Source organism: Acanthopagrus latus, chromosome 15, assembly GCF_904848185.1.
Source record: "Acanthopagrus latus isolate v.2019 chromosome 15, fAcaLat1.1, whole genome shotgun sequence".
NCBI classification, from domain to species: Eukaryota; Metazoa; Chordata; class Actinopteri; order Spariformes; family Sparidae; genus Acanthopagrus; species Acanthopagrus latus.
Genome location: NC_051053.1, coordinates 1,855,153 through 1,876,526, shown reverse-complemented (window position 1 = coordinate 1,876,526; position 21,374 = coordinate 1,855,153). Strand labels below are relative to the sequence as shown.

The following is a 21,374-nucleotide window of genomic DNA, read 5'->3' as shown; positions in this document are numbered from 1 at the left end:
CCTCCCTCCTCCTCGAAGCAAGAGGCAAAAGAAGGCAGCATTTGGAGCACACTTTGAATTGGGACAGGCTTTGCGCTGTCAGATACTGTCAGATCATAATGACAATTTCAGCAAAATTAACTAAAAAATAGTTACAGACTACAGCTTCAAGTAGCTGGTGAAAAGCACTAAATATACTTAAAGTTGTTTCTAAATAAAATAAGTAATATGCACTTTTCACATTTTAATAGTACTACAATACGTACATTGAAGGAAAAAAAATCAACTTTAGTAAACTTCTTGTTTTTCCTTGTCCAAACAAAATGGGAAAAGCAACTTTTCTGAGCTGTTTTTCCATGTTCCTTTACCAGACTGAATGGGACAGTCATATATACTGCCTATAAACAAGCGCTGACATGACGTAGCAGTCTCCCTGTTCACACCCAGTTTCTACGACAGGTGGTGACACAACCGTGACTCATGATACACGTGAGGTTTCTGTGGTAATGGGAGACGTGTTGAGCGAAGTGCACATTACCTGGATGTTAAATGAACATCCTGGGGACTAATGTGTCAAGTCCGTCAGTTGTACGGATGTGGACGGAAATAATAACTATGGCTTTGTAAATAAAGCCTCACTGTAGAGCACAAGCGAATTGTGCAAAGCTCACGTCGTAGAGGTTTATGTTGAAGTATATGGCCGGAAGTTGTGTCGTGTGGATATTGTTACGGGGCACCAGCCGACTCGTCTTTGCCACGTTTCACTAAATGACGTAATCTCTGCCTGGGATTGACAGTTCGCTGTTGCGGTAGGGACACATATTCAGTGAGAGGCAGAGAAGGGGCTGTTATTCAGACGTGTATTTACATCCCTTGTTTATTGGCTTTACGGCTGTAGAACGAGTAACCAGGCTGTCGTACAGGACGAGGCATTCGCTAAATCAAGCCACATATTTTGTGTCATTCCCGACTTGGCTAACCAGCTGGCTAATGTTAGCTGTTTCCTGGTTGGAGTTGTAGCCATTTTGGTTTTTCGCAGAGAAACAACTAGCCGGTCGTGGTTTTTGGGAACAGTCTAAGCTAGCCACCGCTCCCGTTTTCACAACTAAACAGCGCTGTTTATCTGTAGACAGGGACAAAGACACGGTTCACGAGAGGGGAAACACTGTACAACAAGTCAACAATGAATCCCGAATAGTAAGTATCATATTCATCTACGTTGTGTTACATTTTACCATATGCTAACACGTTAACGTTAGCGTTGGCATACCGTTGAGCTAAGTTAGCGGCTAACATCAGCTGACATTAGCCTTAATGTCCACCTGTATTTGCCTAAGATGCTGTCACCATTTTCCAGGAACATTGGCAGGTGTTGGCGTTAAACATTCTTCAGTCGATCGATGTCTTTTACCAACCGCCGCGTTTTTGCTTTAACGTTACACATAACGAATGCAGCTGTTGGGATAGCAGCTGTAATTTACCTTTACTGCTATTTTCAGTTCGTTTTCGGTTTCAGAGATGCGATGTCAGTAGACAACAAAGGTCCCTTTTTTAATGTTGGCTCGTAACTGTAACGCGATTCGTTATGTATTTGTAATCAACTGTAGTTTTGCGAAAATCAGGTGTTATAGCGATGTCCGTTCGAGTTCAGGTAAACTTATTTCAATCTTGTAAAATTAATAAAAACTAAAATGGCGAGTATTAAACATGATTGGGCAGCAAGGACTCCATTAATTGGATTGTTTGAAAGACGACACCTTATACCGTGTTGCAGGTGTCTGCACTTTAGTCGTTATGACAGGCAGCTTCTTCTTTTCTCCAAGAGAAAACTCTATAGCAGCAGACATTGGTTGTGTAGAAACATGATTTATGCTTAACTTTTTTAAAGTTAAAGTGTAAGTCATATGGTTTAGTAGTGTTGTAGCAGCCTGTCCACAGACTAGTCATGTGTAGTTCACATGCTACAGGACAAGCCTTAGATTTCACCACAGCAGTGTTGAGCAATAGCTTAAGCTTTCTTTCTCTCATAAGTGTTTCCATTCATAAGCATTCACTTAGGTTAGGGTTTTGCCAGTATGACAAGCTGTTAACAGTACTAGTCTTACATTTTAAGAATTGTATGGTCATTGTGATTGTGTCATTACTTTAATTAAACTTGATCTTCTTCTCTGTCAGACTGCCTAATCTTGTAGTAATGAGTCACCTCTTTAGTAGAGACTAGATACTCTTGGCCAATGTCCAAGTTATTTCTCAATGAAAGGTAGTGTGAAAGTGTTGAGGGGGTATCTTTATGCAACATTAGAGTTTAGAGGAGGGCACATTGTTCTGCTGTGGGCGCCACTGCCATTAGGGAGTGCTGTTACCATGTGGCGGTGTACTTGGTCTGCAGTGGTGTTTGGGTGAGTTGCATTTGTCTAAATAACATCACAATGAATATCAGGACACAAGGTTTCCTAGCTGAACATTGCACTCTAACAAGATGATCAAAACTAAGTACACTTCGTCTGTCAGTGGTTTTAAAGTTGTGGTTGATGATGGTTGCATTACAGGCCTGAAGGAATGTTAAATTTGCACAACTTGACCCTTATTAATGGCGTGTTTAGGATTTTAGTGGATACAATGGGTAATAGCCTGGAGTTGGGAGAGTGATTGTAACTGTAATGTGCAGGTTTGAGGTAAGAGGAACATGTTACATTAAGTAGGACACTTTTTCCACTGGTCAGATATCACAATAAAACCCACTAAGATTTGGCCTTTATGTGCAATGGGAATGTGTACACTAGGATTGTCAATGAATATTCTAAATTCAAATATATATTAGAATATTTAAAAAAGAAAAACAGAGATGCGATTGTGAAAATTAATATTCGACTGTGGAAAAAACACATTAGCGGCTGCTTTGTGAGTGGGCACACTGCATGACGGGTCAGGGACAGGTCAGAGGAATCACACTTGCACAGCGTCACTCACTGCTGAAAGTGAGACACGACAAAAACCGTGGCAGATGCAGATGGCGGAGAGAAAAACGTAATGGCAGAAAGTTCAGGGCCAGCCAACTCAGCAGCAGAGGGAGTAGTTTTGACTCCAAGCAACCTAAAAGGCCCTGTTTGGAAATACTTAGGATTTTGGTCAGTAGACGGCAAAAATGCTGAGCGTAGAGATAAAGTTATATGCAAGCTGTGCAAGCTACAGTTAGCTAACCATTCTGCCACCAGCAGCATGAGGTTATCAAATGGTAACTGTACTGTTGTGCGACCCAGAGCCGAGGAGTTTTAAAACCAAGAAACAGCTGATCATAGCAGTCAGTCCATCACTTCATCCACGGACATCAAGATGAGCAACTGGACAGCTGCTGAGATCCAGGAGATGCTAGTGTCTCCCGGATCTCAGCGGCTGTTTGGCTGTGTTAGCTTGTTGTTGTAGCGCAAGCTTCTTTCAAATTACACTTTTGAAACTATCGCTACTCTCAAATTAAAAGCCCCCCGCTAAGAACCCAGCTCTAAACTCCGATAGGTGCGATGTAAAGCTCTTATTTTGAAGACAAATCCGTTGTCACTGTTCACAGACCAACTTCGAGCTTCACGTCACGTCACATGTTTACACCTACCACAGTGGCGGCTTTTTGAAAAGGAGGAATATTACGCCTCTGTTTTAGAAAGGTGCACTGTTCAAAATGGTAAGGCAGTGTTGTTAAAAAATAAAACATTAAAATGAATACAAATTTGAAGTTTGTTCTTTAGAAGGGAAAAAAAAATGTTCAAAATCGTAAATCATGACATGACATTTTTTTATATATATATATATAGATATAGATATAGATATAGATATAGATATATATAGATATAGATATAGATATATATATATATATATAAAAAAACACACACGTAAAACTGTTCACAGTATCTGTTATGGGTCTGGTATTATTGCACATGGTTATTGTATTGTTTATTGTATGTTGTGTTCATGAACAGTCCAGCATGTCTATAGATATAGTTGGGCAGACCTCTCCTCCCTGTCCCTCAGTCTCTCTGTGTCACTGTTCACTAGACAGATATCGTGATATATTGTTTATGATTAAATTGCAATTGATGAAGTAGAGCCCAATGGATATATTGACCTTTGACCTTTGCTTTCGATGCTTACGCTATTTGATCTGCACCAATGTGAAATTATTTTTTTTTTTAATTGTTTTTCAGAACATAATGCAGACAAGGATGCTTGGGGTTGTACTGTGAAATATATTGTTTCTGTGATCACAAGTAGCTAGTAGCAGTCCCTCCCTCCCCCTGGTTGTACAGCAGGACTACCAGGCCACCAAGGGGGAAGACAGGCTAGATCAGGCACTCGGCTGCTGGCCCCCAGATCTTTTTTCTTCTTGTTGTCCAGCAGACGACCAGGGCCAGCGGAGCTGTTGCAGTGGTTTGTGAACTATAGTTTCCTCCCTGGTAAACAACCGGTCAAGCTGTCACATCTGCAGTGCCTTTTCAGTGCAGTTATTGATGTACTGCTTGGATGCAGCTGCTCGGCCATGGAAATCCATTTCATGAAACTCTCTATGCACTGTTCTTGAGCTAATCTGAAGGTCTCGTGAAGTTTGGCGGTCTGTAGCGATTGCCTCTGCATAAAGTTGGCGACGTCTGTGCACTATGCACCTTAGCATCCGCTAACCCCACTCTGTCATTTTAAGTGGCTTACCACTTCGTGGCTGAGTTGGTGTCATTCTCAGTCCCTTCCGCTTTGTTATAATACCACTGATTTGACCACTGAATTGACTGTGAAGAATTAAGGAGCGAGAAAATTTCACGACTGGACTTGTTGCACAAGTGGCATCCTATCACAGTACCACGCTGGAATTAACTGAGCTCCCGAGAGCGACCCATTCGTTCACTAATGTTTGTAGAAACAGTCTGCATGCCTAGAGGCTTGCTTTTATACACCTGTGGCCATGGAATCGATTGGAACACCTGATTTCAGTTATTTGGATGGGTTAGTGAATACTTTTGGCATTATAGTGTAGTTTAGACTTTCATTGGCTGCAGGATGTCGGGACTTACCTCACTGCATGATTGTGTTAAGTAGTGTTGCACTAGAATGTACCGCCGTACCCAGTATTGGAACTTAATGAACTTTGTGTGACAGTAGGGTAGCATGTCTGTGTGCAGAGCTTCTCTCTGCTTCCTCACTGCCTGCAGCCAGAGTGGCTGTGGTTTCATGGTGACAGACAGCCACAGAGCAGAGCGAGGCAGACATGGCTGAAAGTAGCATGAGTGTTCCTGCCAACAGTCCTAGGCTTGTTGAAAAAGCAGATGCATGGAGTGAAATCTAGAAATATTTCACTTACATTGCCGACAGTAAGGGCAAGCCCACGGACACCACAAGGCCCATCTGTAAATCCGTGATGACCAAGGGAGCCAACACATCCAACTTCGTGAAACATCTAGCTGACAGTAGGGCTGCAATGATTAGTTGACATAATTGATTATGTCGACAGTAAAAATTATTGTAGACGCAGAATATCTCGTATTTATTATTATTGTTATTATTATTATTATTATTATTATTATTATTATATATTTTTTAAGATCTGAACCGGAGCAGATCGCTTTAGCACCGCTACTAGAATGCGCACCACAGTGTGGCATAGAAGAAGACGGTTCTGCAGGAAAAAGAAGCAGACACAGTAGCAGAAGAAGAATATGAATGATGGCGGAACATGTTGAAAGCAGGAAAGCGAGACCAAACACATCCGAAGAGTGGGAACATTTTCAGGTGGTAACCTCCTGTATCTTCAATATATGATATTAAATTTAGGTGTGACTTAGGTTGGGCCCAAAAATCAAACCTGACCTGACCAGACCCGTGCACGAGGAGTCCTAGCCCGGCCCGGCCCGGCCCGACACATGAGCTGTAATTATGAGCTGGCCACTTTTGTCAGTAATGAGTAATCTAACGTGTTAATATTTCCAAACCAGTGATCAGATTAAAATTATTTATTCAAGTCACTGTGCGTTACTATTATTTTACTACTATTACTATTAATTGTCCTTTGTATGTATTGTATTGTGTATATATATATATTCCCCTACGACATCCATCAGCCCTTCTACGGACACTTCGCCCACGTCTCCCCCTGCTATCCCCTCTAGTGTTGTGAGAAGAGTTGGACTCGTGTGTGCTCTGTGCTTCGTGACCACTGCCGCGGATGGAGGCTACATGACCGTCGCGGTAGAAAGAGTGAACACTAACGCTGGTCCCAGCGCTGTTCTCACCCCCTGCCCCCCCGTTACTTTTACCACATCCATTCACTCCCCTACTGATACGAGTTTGTGTATCATTTCCATTCCCACCTATGTTGGGCAAAGGGTCGTATGTTTGTGCTTATGCATGTTCCTCGCTCTGCGTGGCAGTGCCATTGTTATGCAAAGACGCACCGTGACTAGCAAGCGTAAGAGATGTCTGCCAACTAGTGGTGGGGAGTATGAACGACATGTAACCCCCCTTTACGAGAAAACAGCTGTTTTGTTGAGTACCGTGGGGTGCGCAAATTTGCGACTTTGGCGCCTAAAGGGTTGAATTGAAAATTTTATAATTGGCATTAATTAGTTCACTTGACATATTAAAAGTCCAGTTGTGTTTCAAAATATTATGTTTTCAAATGCATGTTTCATGGGTTGTTAATTTGCTCGGAGAATATGAGGTAAAACCAAAGTCGAAACAGACGCATCCAAAATAATCGTGACTAATCAAAAAAATAATCGATAGATAAGTCGACAACCAAAATAACCGTTAGTTGCAGTCCTAGATGACAGACATGCAGACTTGTTCAAAGAGTTCAAAGAGCTTAATAAATATTTGAAGATTTATTAATAATATTTTGACCATTAAATGCCCTCAGTAAGACCTATATTGGTATCAAACTTAAGTTGTCAATGTCAATAGGCAGTTTTTCTCCATGGAACATTTCCCTTATGCCACTTTTGGTTGTGTTGTACAGCGTCATTTTACCATGATTTTGGGCCTACATATTTTACATATCACTTTGTCCTTTACTGTGATTTTTCCCTGTTCCTTTGGGAACCCAAAGTAGCGCCACACGTTGTTTTTCAGATGGTCTGGAGTGTAGATTTCGGACTCCCCAAAAGTAGGTGTTGTAGGCGTTGGCGTGGTCAATGTCCTGGTATACAAAATAGGCGCTAACCGGGGCGCTAACGTCACCTACAGGAGCCAGATGACCAATAATAGCCTTGTTAATGAGCTTGCGATTCACAACTTCACCAGGTGTGAAAAAGCCTCGGTATCTGAATTGAAAACAACGCTTACAAGCAAAACACATTTACAAAAAATAATGCCCATAACAGTTTTGAATATTGAGGGCTGCCTAATATTCGTTCAGATATCTTTATTTTTGTAAATATTCAAATTATATTTAAATAACGAAGTTCGGAGTCAAAACCTAGTACTGATAGTAATATAATCATGTACTTTTTTGTCAATAATTTATAATATACATTGTAATTTATAGTATTGGAAGATGGTCTGATTAGAGCACAGACCTCCACCAGGTCTTGGTCATTTCAGAATCAAAATCCTCAGAAATCCTTTAATGTCCCACAAATGAATAAATGTGTTGCAGTGACAGAATGTTATAGAACAAAAACAGTAATAAGAATAAACAATATGACCAAAAGGGAAGAAATAGAATAGACTTTATACATGTTTACATTATATATTGCAAAATTAAAAGCAGATTTTTATACGCAGATTTTAAATACAAATGATAGATATGGGTGTTTAGGAAACTGCCCAAATAGTGCAAAATACAGAAATTAGGTTTGTATATTGCACAGTACAGAGTACAAGGTGAGGTCTGTAGGGAGCAGTGCTGGTTGTACAGTCTGACAGCAGCAGGAAGGAAGGACCTGTGATACCTCTCCTTCACACCCTTAGAGTGTATCAGTCTGTTGCTGAAGGAGCTGCCCAGTGCAGTGAAAGTGACATGCAGGGGGTGGGACTCCTGCACCAGCAGTGATGACAGCTTGTCCATCATCCTGGACAAGCTTCTTGATAAGTTTATCAAGTCTCTTCTTGTCTGCTGCTGAGATGCTGCTGCTCCAGCAGACTACTCCATAGAAAATGGCTGATGCCACCATAGAGTCATAGAAAGAGGTCAGGAGTGCCCCCTGCACCCCAAAGGACCTGAGCTTCCTCAGCAGATACAGTCTGCTCTGACCTTTCTTGTATGTAGCTGCAGTGTGATCAGTCCAGTCCAGTTTATTGTTCATGTCAACTCCCAGGTACTTGTAAGATGTCACCATATTAATGTCTGTTCCAAGGATGTTCACCTGTGTGCAGGGTTGTTTGTGCCTGCAGAATACCACCAGCAGCTCTTTGGTCTTCCCAGCGTTGAACTGGAGGTGGTTCCGATGGCACCAGTCCACAAAGTCCTGAATAAGTTCTCTGTAGGTTCTGTCGTCCCCGTCCCTGATGAGGCTGAGGATAGCAGAGTCGTTAGAGGACTTCTGTTGATGGCAGTGAGGGGATTGGTGGTAGAAGTCTGCGGTGTACAGGGTGAACAGGAAATGGGCCTGGACTGTTCCCTGTGGGGCCTCTGTACTGCAGATTATTGTGTCCAACACATAGTCCTGAGTCCTCACATACTGTGGCCAGTTAGTGAGGTAATCCAGGATCCAGGATGTGAGGTGTTGGTTCACCCCTGCGAGCCCCATCTTGTCCCCCAAAAGTGCAGGCTGTATAGTGTTGAAAGCACTGGAGAAATCAAAGAACATGATCCTCACAGAGCTTCCAGGCTTCTCCAGGTGAGACAGTGATCTGTCCAGGAGGATTTGCATATCACAACACAATTTGTGTTGTACTTTAGTGCACTAATGTAGTTTGCAGGCTAATAATCCAGGGTTTGAACTTTTTCAACATGAAATGCAATTTGTCCTTTGTGGGACTAATAAAGTATTATCTTATTTTATGAATTGCCGGACTTACAGGTAATGTCATTTACGTGCATTATTTTTATTCTGAATAAAATTGTAGTTAATGTGCTGTTAATTTTTTTCCGCTACAAGTATTGAGCTTTTAATGGAAAATCAAGTCATTTAATAATCTCGGAGAGCAAACAAGACAGATGAACAAAACAAGAAGACACTTGTCTTCTGGGATACAGAGATGCTTGTAACCACATTGGCAGCTAGGTTACCTATCAAACTGAAATGATGATGATGATAATAATGATGATAATAATAATACTAATGATGATGATATTGAAACTCAAGCATAATTTATCCATCACTGCCCCACACTCTACACAGACAAACAGATACAAGCACAACCTACAACCAGCTAGTTGAGGCAGCCTTCCCTTCCACCTCTGTTTTGATTGCAACAGAACGCACGATAAAGACTGGAAAGATGCAAAAAGACTGAACAAAGCAGTAGCTGAGTTTATTTGTCTTGATCAGTTGCCAATATATACAGTTGAGAAAAGTGGATTTCTGAACCTTGTGCAGCAGCTGGACAGAAACTATGACATGCCTTAACATTAATATCTTGAATGTTCATATCTAGATATATATACAATAACGATATATCATTCAGCCCTCGCAGGTTTTGCACCAAAGTCATCATTTTTGGTATCGTGACAACACTAGTGTTAAGGTGGGCCACTAGGTTGGAGAATCCAAATGTAATTATAGAATGCCGTCCCTTGGTATGCAAGTCGCCCCATGCCACTTTGAAAATGAAAACTGAGTAACTGTCAGTCACATCCCACAATAAATTACAAAGACGATGCACATAATCCAGGAACTGAAAGTAAATTTCCTCTGTCAAGTCTGAAGATTACACATATCAGACTGGCAACTAGGGCTAGGCAATAAATCAGTAAAATTGATTAATTTGAGTTTGTGGACGATTTAAAAAAACAAACTACTTTATCTTTACTTTGCTCCGGCGCCACTCCCTATGGGCCCCTGTAGTTATTAGTGGGCTCTGCCATCCCCCCGCATTGACTTTCCACAGGGAAACAAACACAACAACATGGCATCAAGCCAAGAGTTTGCTCCTAAAATTGAATTGAGCTTTTATATACGTTTGGTGAATATGAGTCAGACTAAACGCGGAAGTGGACTAGTTGGGTACTTGTCTGTTCTGTTTCCTCAGTCTTTTCGACCTGCTTCATATGTCCAATCACATGATCAGTCAGCTTCCTACACTTCCTTCTGAAAATGTTCCTGAGCTCAGCAGAGTTCATTGTCTGGATTTTTTCCTGTCCATGTAAAATGTCAGCTTCTCAACCACTCTGTCCAACGATGTAATGAAACTAATGCTGATGAGCATATTTGCATCTTACTGAAACTGACAGTAAATCAAGGAATGTCAATAAGTAAAAGGCCCATCAATCAACAATTCCTTTGTAATCTTTAACTGAAAGTTTGTTTTACTCTTCTTTCACAGTGACTATTTATTCAAGCTGCTCCTGATTGGTGACTCTGGTGTTGGAAAGTCTTGCCTTCTTCTCCGATTTGCAGTAAGTTTGTCTAACATCACATACAGTGCAATGTGTTTTTATATCAACTCTTTTCCCCAAGCAGGATTCCAGCTTGCAGCATTTTAAGTTTTACTTAGCATTGAACTCATGCAGCCTGGCAAAAGCTGTCTTCAGTTGGACAACAATAGATATCGTTCATCTTAAATGGTTTTCTTATTAACTAAATATTAAACCAAGTTATTGTAAACAGGTGATAATACAGGTCAACTTTCTGATAAGTTATTAATCACAGTGTAACATGCTCCAGTTTCTGTACTCTTGGTATGTTCACTGTATCAACACCATGTTTCTCTCTTTGCAGGATGACACATATACAGAAAGTTACATTAGCACTATTGGAGTGGACTTCAAAATACGAACCATAGAACTAGATGGAAAAACCATTAAACTTCAGATTGTAAGTAACCCACTGTTTCATATATATCTATATATACTTACTAGTTATATATATATATATATATATATATATATATATATATATATATATATATATATATATATATATATATATATATATATATATATATATATATATATATATATATATATATATATATATATATATAAAAATATGGCAGAAATCAGCCCAATCTGGCAACACTGATTGTTTGCAATTGTTACTTAAGATGGACAAAATTGTTGTACACAATACCAAATATTGTAACTAACTAAATATTTTGTTTATCCTTTTCCAGTGGGATACAGCAGGTCAGGAGAGGTTTCGTACTATCACATCCGGCTACTACAGAGGTGCTCATGGTATCATTGTTGTGTATGATGTCACAGACCAGGTGTGTATAACCTTACTCTTGTAAGTGTGTGTCTATATATACATATATACACACATATACACACAAATATATATATATATATATATATATATATATATATATATATATATATATATATATATATATATATATATATATATATATATACATATATACATATATACATATATACATATATACATATATATACATATATATACATATATATACATACATGTTTTTCTACTCTGTATCATTTCATTCTTCTCTGTATGTTGGCATGTAAGTTCAACTTGTACAAAGACTGTAGCATGAGCCAGGTCATACAGCTATGATAGCAGTAATATCACACCCACACAAAATGTTGGAACATTAAACTAAACTGTAAAATTAAATCTTTTCTCTCGTGTCAGTTAACCTTAAAATTTATGCATAGCATCCACGCAGAGCCTAAAGTTCAGCGGTATACCCTCTTTTATACTGTTCTGTCATAGCAGTGATTAGCAGCTGTGCACACTGTTTTTAAAAATCAGCTGCGTCCATGTTGCCTTAAAAAGTTTTGAAAACTAATTAAAGCTGCTGATGTCCTGTAGCACATTTAGCTTAGTGCTAATGTTTATCTGTTCCCCATGCCAGGAGTCCTTCAACAATGTCAAACAATGGCTACAGGAGATTGATCGCTATGCCAGTGAAAACGTCAACAAGCTATTGGTTGGAAACAAGTGTGACCTGACGACAAAGAAGGTGGTGGATTACACAACAGCAAAAGTAAGGCATCTGCTTTTTTTAGTCCCACACACAGAAACTGTTTCATATCAACGTCTTTATGCTTCTAATAGTTTTCCCACAATTCTCTGTGCTATATGGTGTCTTTGCTTTAGATTTGATTAGATATTCTATATGATATGGCCTAAGAGGTCAGCCTCGCTCTTGAAAAAATTAGAATTGGCTTGTCTATGTTGACAGTTGAGGGGGAGCTTCTTTCAGGAAGAAAGTCTTTCACCCTGCAGGCTTTTAGCAACTAATAATGTAGTAACGGCTCATAATGTAATGATTTCAATGTAATAAAAGTTCATAATCTAATAATCAGCACATAATGTAATAATGTAATAACTTACTACATTAAGAGCCTTATTGATACTGCTCACAATGTAATAGCAACTCATAATGTAATAATACCTCATATAGTGAGAAAAGTGTTGCATTATCACTTTTACTTCTGCCATCCCTGCAGGGGTGAAAGGAAACACTTTCACCTGCGTCTGTCTGTCAGCAGGATCACACATTTCTGCAAACATGGTGGAGCATTAGCCAATTTAGATGCCATATACTGTAACTCCGCTCCCAATAAGCGGCAGGCCTCATAAAAAGGAAGAGAAGCCTAATTGTGTAATGCATCATCCTCCATGGGTCAAATCCATGGTATGAAGGCCACAACTGCACACACTGACATCTAGAATGCGCTTATGGGCAGAGGTCTGTTTTTGTGTGTGACTATGATTTGCACATGGGTGGTGCAACAGTAACCAACTCAAAAGCTGGCAGGAGAAGAGGTTGGATTAGGGAAGAAGGAGGGGGACTATGGTTCATGTTGTTTAAAAGAGCATTTTCTTTGTTACAATAACTAATAATAACTTCTGCAATAAAAACACATTCAAACTGTTCTTTTCAAATAAGTAAGTGAACACTCTCTCCTTCCATACAACTTGATGAAGACCCTCCAGTCAAATTGTTGCTGTTTTTTATTGTTGGTCTTTAATGGGAACTTAATAAAGGCTTTTTAACATTATTTTCCTACTACTTGCGTTAAATACATGGTACAAGCAGCATAACTTTCCATCTTATAGACTGATCTATTTATACTAAAGTGTGTTAAGTATAGTTACAGTCATGTGGTGGCAATGTAGTTATTAGCTTATAAGCAATGAATAGCTTCACTTCTGGTGTTTTGCATTTACAAAGTTCATTGGTGTTGTGTTAATTTGTGAGTATTACCTTTCTGATCAAAATGTGTGACTTGTGGAACTTGTGTTTGCTACAGATCTCATTTTCTGCAATAATAAAAACCAAATTCTCCATTTTCTCAGTTTTTTCTCCAAATTACAGTGGAACCCCGACTTACGAAATGAATTTGTTTCGGAGGGTCTTTCGTAAGTCAAAATTTTCGTAAGTCAAAGCACCTTTTTCCCTATAAATAGCCTAATTCGTTCCAGGTCCCCTACCAGTCGTGTTTTTCTTCTACAAATATGACTTAATATTTGAAAAAAAGACTAAGAATATTCCAAAATACAATCTGAAATGAAGAAAATAATTTATAAATGATAAATGTATTAATAAATATCAATAAAATAAGGTATGTATGTACCTTTTGAGTGAGGCGATGCTGGCTGAAGACAAAGTTCTTGGTGGCGGAGGTGGTGGAGGCTGAAGAAAGCATACGTATGCATGCATGCATACGTACGTGTACATGCACATAACATTATGGAATTTAATTCTAAACATTAAAACTAAAACTTACATTTACGTTAATTCATGTACGTTTGTATGCTGTGCAATGATTTTTTTAAACATTTTTTTAAACGTATAATTTTTTTAAAATTTTCTATTTTATGATTTTTCTTTAATTATGGTCGCGAGAAATTTGAAATTAATGTGAATTTTCCTGTATTTGTGGGATTTCGTTACGCGGGCATTTTGCCGTACCACGGGCAAAAATATTGCCGTTAAGTGCCTTCGTAACTTGAATTTTTCGTTAAATGGGGTCTTCGTAAGCTGGGGTTCCACTGTATATTGGTCTATGGCTAACGCAAGAGATTTTCACATTTTGCTCTCCAACATGAAATATGTCAGCTAATACCTGAACTTTGAATACAAAAGCATCTATCCATCCATCCATCCATCTTCTTTTGCTTATCTGGGGCCGGGTCACGGTGGCAGCTGCCTGAGCAGGGACACCCAGACTTCCCTCTCTCCGGACACTTCTTCCAGCTCTTCCGGGATGATCCCAAGGCGTTCCCAGGCCAGCTGGGCAACATAGTCACTCCAGCGTGTCCTGGGTCTTCCTCGGGGTCTCCTCCTGACGGCATTCGAAACAGATGCCCGAGCCACCTCAGCTGGCTCCTCTCGATGTGGAGGAGCAGTGGCTCTACTCCAAGCTCCTCCCGGGTGACAGAGCTCCTCACCCTATCTCTAAGGGAGCTCCCCGCCACCCTGCGGAGGAAACTCATTTCAGCTGCCTGTATCCGGGATCTTATTCTTTTGGTCATGACCCAAAGTTCATGACCATAGTTGAGGGTAGGAACCTAGATTGACCAGTAAATTGAGAGCTTCACCTTTCTACTCAGCTCTCTCTCCACCACGACAGACCGATACAACGACCGCATTACTGCGGCCACTGCACTGATCCGCCTGTCAGTCTCACGCTCCATCCTTCCCTCACTCGTGAACAAGACCCCAAGATACTTAAACTCCTCCACTTGAGGTAGTAACTCTCCCCCAACCCGGAGGCAGCAAGCCACCTTTTTCCAGTCAAGAACCATGGCCTCGGACTTGGAGGTGCTGATTCTCATCCCAGCCGCATCACGCTCGGCTGCAAACCGCCCCAGGACATGCTGGAGGTCCTGGCTTGAAGGAGCCAACAAGACCACATCATCCGTGAAAAGCAGAGATGAAATCCTGTGGCTCCCAAACCAGACCCCCTCCGGCCTTGGCTGCGCCTAGAAATTCTGTCCATAAAAATAATGGACAGAACCGATGACAAAGGGCAGCCCTGCCGGAGTCCAACATGCACTGGGAACAGGTCTGACTTACTGCCGGCAATGAGAACCAAGTTCCTGCTCCCGTCATACAGGGACCGTACAGCCCTCTGACCCCGTACTCCCGGAGCACCTCCCACAGAATGCCACGAGGGACACGGTCAAGTGCTTTCTCCAAGTCCACAAAACACGTGGACTGGTTGGGCAAACTCCCATGAACCCTCGCACGCTTGGCCTGCCAGTATCCGTCAGCTGCCACAGGAGTCCGCCGGTCCAACCAGGCTCGATGGGACTCCTTCTTCAGCTTGACAGCATCCCTTACTTCCAGAGTCCACCACCAGGTTCGGGCATTGCCGCCACGACAGGCACAGGAGACCTTGCAGCTCCAGACAGCTGCGTCAACAATGGAAGTGGAGAACATGGTCCATTCAGAGTCAATGTCCCCAGCCTCCCTCGGAATCTGATCAAAGCTCTCCCGGAGGTGGGAGTTAAAGACCTCCCTGACAAAGGGTTCCGCCAGACGTTCCCAGCAGACCCTCACAATATGTTTGGGTCTGTCCAGCTTCCTCCCCTGCCAGCGGATCCGACTCACTACCAGGTGGTGATCAGTTGACAGCTATTATATTATTAGTTGCTACACTTTCTCATTTAAAGGATCTGATAACAATGTCCAACCACCTGCTTCAGAAGAATATAAGGCAGTATTTCCCCAGTTCTCAGTGTTTAGTTCAAACCCTTTTTTGTTATTTATTTTATATATTTAATTTGTCTGTTTGCAAATTCATTGCTACACGTTGTAAGGACGTAATTACTACTATGTATTTATTTACTCAAATATTCACCATTCCCTAAGTTTCATTGTTGCATTCTTTTCTTAGACAATAATTGCTAAATCGAACTTTTGGGGCTTTATATTGATAATAACTTCAGACAAAAAGCCTTTCATGTTATACTATTTTTTTACAAAGTCTCCAGAATTACAAAAATATCAGTGCAATATGGCCACGAAAATGCCACTCCTTTTTTAGAGGAAGGAATTTGCCTTGGTGTTTGGTGTATGAAAAATGAAGGCTAATTACTGCAACAGTCAAGAACTAGGGCTTTGACTCTGAACTTCATCGTTCGAATATAATTGGAATATTTACAAAAATAAAGATATTTGAACGAATATTAGGCAGGCCTCAATATTTGGACCTGTCATGGGCATTATTTTTTGTAAATGTGTTTTGCTTTTAAACATTTTCAATTCAGATTCCGAGGCTTTTTCACGCCTCGTGAAGTGAATCGCGAGCTCATTAGCAAGGCTATTATTGGTCATCTGGCCCCTGTAGGTGACGTTAGTTAGCATTCTGGTTGGCACCTATTTTGTATACCAGAACAATGGTTGCGCCAACGGCTACAACAACTACGCCTGGGGAGTTTGAAATCTACACTCCAGACCATCTGAAAAGCAACGTGTGGCGCTAATTTGGGTTCGCACAGGAACAGGGAAAAATCACAACTAAGGACAAAGTGATATGTAAAGGAAATACTATAACAATACCATAGCAAGTATGTATGTGTTGGGCTCACAAAGCTTCTGGCTCTTGCTGTTGTCGAGTACTTACGGCTACATTCGGTGTCACTTGAACTTTTAGCTATTAGCACAAGGCCGTACTACCTTCCGAGGGAGTTCACACAGGTGATTGTGTTCGCTGTGTATATCCACCCTGTGCTAACGCTGATGCAGCTTGTGATGTCCTCCAATCAGTCACAAGCTCACTGCTGACACAGTCCTCATCTCTGGAGACTTCAATCATGCCTCTCTGTCCTCCACTCTGCCCACATTCAAACAAGGTGTCACCTGCTACACCAGAGACAATAAAACACTGGAATTATTATATGCCAACAGCAAGGAAGAATACAACTCATCCCCCCTCCCTCCCCGGGAAGATCTGACCACAATCTGGTGCATCTCCTGCCTGTTTACATGCCCCTTGTTAACAGGCAACCAGTGGAAACCCAAGCAGTTAAGACATGGACTGAAGAGCCTGAAAAGGTTCTGAGGGACTGCTTTGACTCAAGTGTGTGGGAAGAACTGTGTGTTTCTCATGGGGAGGACATCAACAGTTTTACGGGCTGCGTAATGGACTATATAAACTTATGTGTTGATAACACTGTACCCACTGGGACTGTACGGTGTTTTCAAACAGCACATGATCCTGACATGAAGGCCCTACTTAAGGAAAAAAAGAGTGCCTTAAGGTCAGGAAACAAAGAGGAGCTGAAGGCTGTGCAGAAGGAGTTGAGGAAGAAGATCAGAGAGGGGAAGAACAGCTACAGGAGGGAGATGGAAAACCAGCTGCAGCAGAGAAATGTCAGTGGTGTCTGGAAAAGCCTTAAAACTATCTCAGGGCAGAGGACTCCAGACTCCCAGGCTGAGGGGGATCAGACGTGGGTGATCTGTGAAGGAGAGGTATTGCAGGTCCTTCCTTCCTGCTGCTGTCGGACAGTACAACCAGCACTGCTCCCTATAGACCTCATCCTGTACTCTGCACTGTGCAATATGTTTGTACAAAACTCATTTCTGTTTTTGCGTTAGATCAGTTTCCTTAACACCCATATTTATTATTTGTATTCATAATCTGCATATAAAAATGTGCTGTTTATTTTGCACTATATCATGTAAACATGTATATACACTGCCTGGCCAAAAAAAAGTTGCCACCTGGATTTAACCAAGCAAACAGGTGAGAGCCTCCTGTTGGATAATTACTGCATGAGTGATTATCTTTCAGCTGGCAACAAATTATTGAACCCCAACTGATGCAATGAGTAGCTTCTCATTTCTTAAACAATTATGCTGAAAGACACATTCCATGGTTGTGGCAGAGATGTAAGTCTATTTGAGAAAGGTCAAGTCATTGGCATGCATCAAGCAGAACAAACATCTAAGGAGATTGTAGAAACTATTAAAATTGGGTTAAGAACTGTCCAATGCATTATTAAAAATTGGACGGATAGTGGGGAGCCATTGTCTTCGAGGAAGAAATGTGGTCAGAAGAAATTTCTGATTGATCAGGATTGGCGACCACTTAAATGTTTGGTGAAATCAAATCGTAGAAAAACAACTTTAAACTCAGGGCTTTGTTTAATAGTGAAAGTAAGAGCATTTCCCCACGCACAGTTTGAAGGGAACTCAAGGGATTGGGACTGAACAGCTGTGTAGCCTTAAGAAAACCACTAATCAGTGAGGCTAATCGGAAAGAAAAGGCTTCAGTTTGCTAGGGAGCATAAAGATTGGACTCAGGAGCAATGGAAGAAGGTCATGTGGTCTGATGAGTCCAGATTTACCCTGTTCCAGAGTGATGGGTGTATCAGGGTAAGAAGAGAGGCAGATGAAGTGATGCACCCATCATGCCTAGTGCCTACTGTACAAGCCTGTGGGGGCAGTGCTATGATCTGGGGTTGCTGCAGTTGGTCAGGTCTAGGTTCAGCAACATCATGTGGCTAAAGAATGAGGTCAGCTGACCACCTGAATATACTGAGAGACCAGGTTTTTACATCATTGGATTTTTTCTTCCCTGATGGCACGGGCACATTCCAAGATGACAGTGCCAGGAATCATCAGGCTCATTGTGAAAGAGTGGTTCAGGGAGCCTGAGACATCATTTTTACACATGGATTGGCCACCACAGAGTCCAGACCTCAACCCTATTGAGAATCTTTGGGATCAAGAAGGCTATGCGCAGTGGTCCGACTCCCCCGTCATCAATACAAGATCTTGGTGAAAAATGAATGCAACAGTAGACGGAAATAAATCTTGTGACATTGCAGAAGCTTATTGAAACAATGCCACAGCAAATGTGTGCTGTAATAAAAGCTAAAGACGGTCCAACGAAATATTGTGACCTTTTTTTTTTTTTTTGGTGGTTGTCAATGCGTATCAGTGAAACAATGACCATATCGGCCCCGATCCCACAGAACAGCTCGGGACATCCCTAATTTAAAGTATTTGTTTTAATCAGATATAAGTAAGTAATCAATCAATCAATAAGTAATCAATCTAAGTAAAATATGCTGTATTTTTACATATGTCACCACCATCAAAATAATTATAAAAACAGAGCACAAACAGTGGAATTTGACACCACCTGTTTCAGCCTCCAGACTGTAGTCAGGAATTACAAGGAAGATTCCTTACTGCTCCAGGGTTAAATATTAAGAATTAACTCTAAACTCTAGAGAAGTGGTGGCATTGACTTTCTGAGGAGCTGTAGCTCATAATGAGCATTCACTGTTACATTCATGGTTTACTGCTGTCCTGCCTCTACTCTAATGATCGTCACACCAGCCTGTCCTTGGCTGCAGATACATCATCTCTCTGTCCAGCACACTCACTACACACACCACACTGCAATCTTGACTGCACTACTCGCTTAATTTACATTGGTTCTATATTGTGTAAAATAAAGTTCACATGCCCTATGTCACCAGCATGCCAACTTTTTTGTGTACCAGCTCTTTCTCATCTGCACAGACCCCTGGTGTCTCTGTTATGTCTTATAGTGTTTAATATCTCATAATTTTAAGTTGCTTTGCATGAATATACAACTTAAAGAGCCCCACAACTGCACAAAAGATGGCTAAAATCCTGTCCTGTGTCATTTCTCTAGGAATTTGCAGACTCTCTTGGCATCCCCTTTTTGGAAACCAGTGCCAAGAACGCCACCAATGTGGAGCAGGCCTTCATGACTATGGCTGCTGAAATCAAGAAGAGGATGGGCCCTGGGGCCACAGCTGGAGGAGGGGAGAAGCCCAATGTGAAGCTGACCCCTGGCACTACTGTCAAACCTACATCAGGAGGATGCTGCTGAGAGAGAAACCACTTCCAGTTTGACACCCCGCCCTCTTTACTCTGCAGGCCTGTCAACCACCAACCCCACCCCACCACCAACCCCACAAACTCCACTGTTTCTCAGCAAAGCCCCACCACAAGCAGACGGGACAGGGAAGACATGATTCACATGTCCATGTGAGAACAAGATGAAGTGGCCTGTATTTGTACTGTACATAATATAGCGGCACTACCAAAAACAACTAAAGCATCCTTCTTGTCATCGTGTCCACTTATTGATGACAAAATCTAAAGATAGGAGATCATTCAACCTGGCCCCAACTCCCATCAGCCCTGTATCTCAGACCTCCCAGAGACTACTCTTTTATTTGAATGCAGGTGAATGAGTGAGTGAGAGAGAGAGACAATGGATGTGTTCTTTTTCTGCATTCCTACAGTGGGGTTGGTAATTGAATCAGTTTCTTTAAGGTTTCTGTTTGTATGGACCTCCTCTGTTTCTCTTCTCCTTTAGTGATTATTTTGCTGTTTGTATCAGCGTTTGTCAGTCTGTTCCCATTGAAAGTTGTTGTTTTTGTTTGTTTTTTTAATCTCCCACGCACAGCAGTGTCTCACAGTCCAGCATCTAAAGTCTAGTGCAAAAGTATATGTACATAAACATTATGTATATATTATGTCAAATCTGATTTGCCAGTTCTGTAGTGTTCAATACGTTATTGGGTTTGTCTTGACTCTTTATCTCTACATTAAATTTGTGGCTGAAGACAACTGTAAGTCTGTTGTTCAACATGTAACACTTCAACTGAAAATAAATATTGTACTACCAGACTATGAAATGGGAGGATCTGTCTGCCATTCTTGGTGAGATGTGTAGAACACCTGAATTATTTTATGTTAATTTGGCATATCTACTGCCAGTTACATAGGATCTGTTTGCAAATTGCTGTGTAATCTCCGTACAGAACTGCATATATAAAATACAATGTTCTCTTTTTCATAATAAAAGTAACTGAATTCAGTTTAAAAGGAACTCTGGGTTTGCTGTATAGATAAGAATATTAGGACAGTGCTCAATGCAGCTGTATATGAGGCTAGTTAACCTCAATCCTAAACTGCCAGAGTGTGACCCACTTTCTACTGAGCACAAATCAGCAGATTTTACAGAAAACCACAGGAAGTTCTAGCCTACTGGTCAACATAACTGACCAAAAGAATATCCTGAATCACTGGAGAGTCGGATATCATTAGTAAAGAGGAAGCATCTGAGACAGCACTTCTCTAATGCATGACTTATTAAATGTTGCAACATCTGACAGGTGTATGATTCATGGGACTAGTAGGTAAGGTGCAAGCACTTAAGTTGGACCAGCAAAAAGGGTTAATCCCAAAGGGTAATCGTAGAGGGTAGACGCCATCTGTGTATTTGGATGAAGTATTTCTGCAGTTAAAGGAGAACTTCGGTCGATTTAAACATGCAG

The 21,374-nt window shown here is 41.1% G+C and overlaps 1 protein-coding gene across 1 annotated transcript; it reads left to right on the top strand.

Annotated features, from left to right (window-relative positions):
* The first annotated feature begins 590 nt into the window (after positions 1–590).
* LOC119033463 (ras-related protein ORAB-1-like) lies at positions 591–20,732 on the top strand. Its single transcript, XM_037123597.1, has 6 exons — positions 591–1,176; positions 10,444–10,516; positions 10,839–10,934; positions 11,233–11,328; positions 11,944–12,075; positions 19,718–20,732. Exons 1-6 carry the CDS (start codon positions 1,163–1,165, stop codon positions 19,916–19,918), a joined length of 612 nt encoding a protein of 203 aa, XP_036979492.1. The 5' UTR covers positions 591–1,162; the 3' UTR covers positions 19,919–20,732.
* The last annotated feature ends 642 nt before the right edge of the window (positions 20,733–21,374 follow it).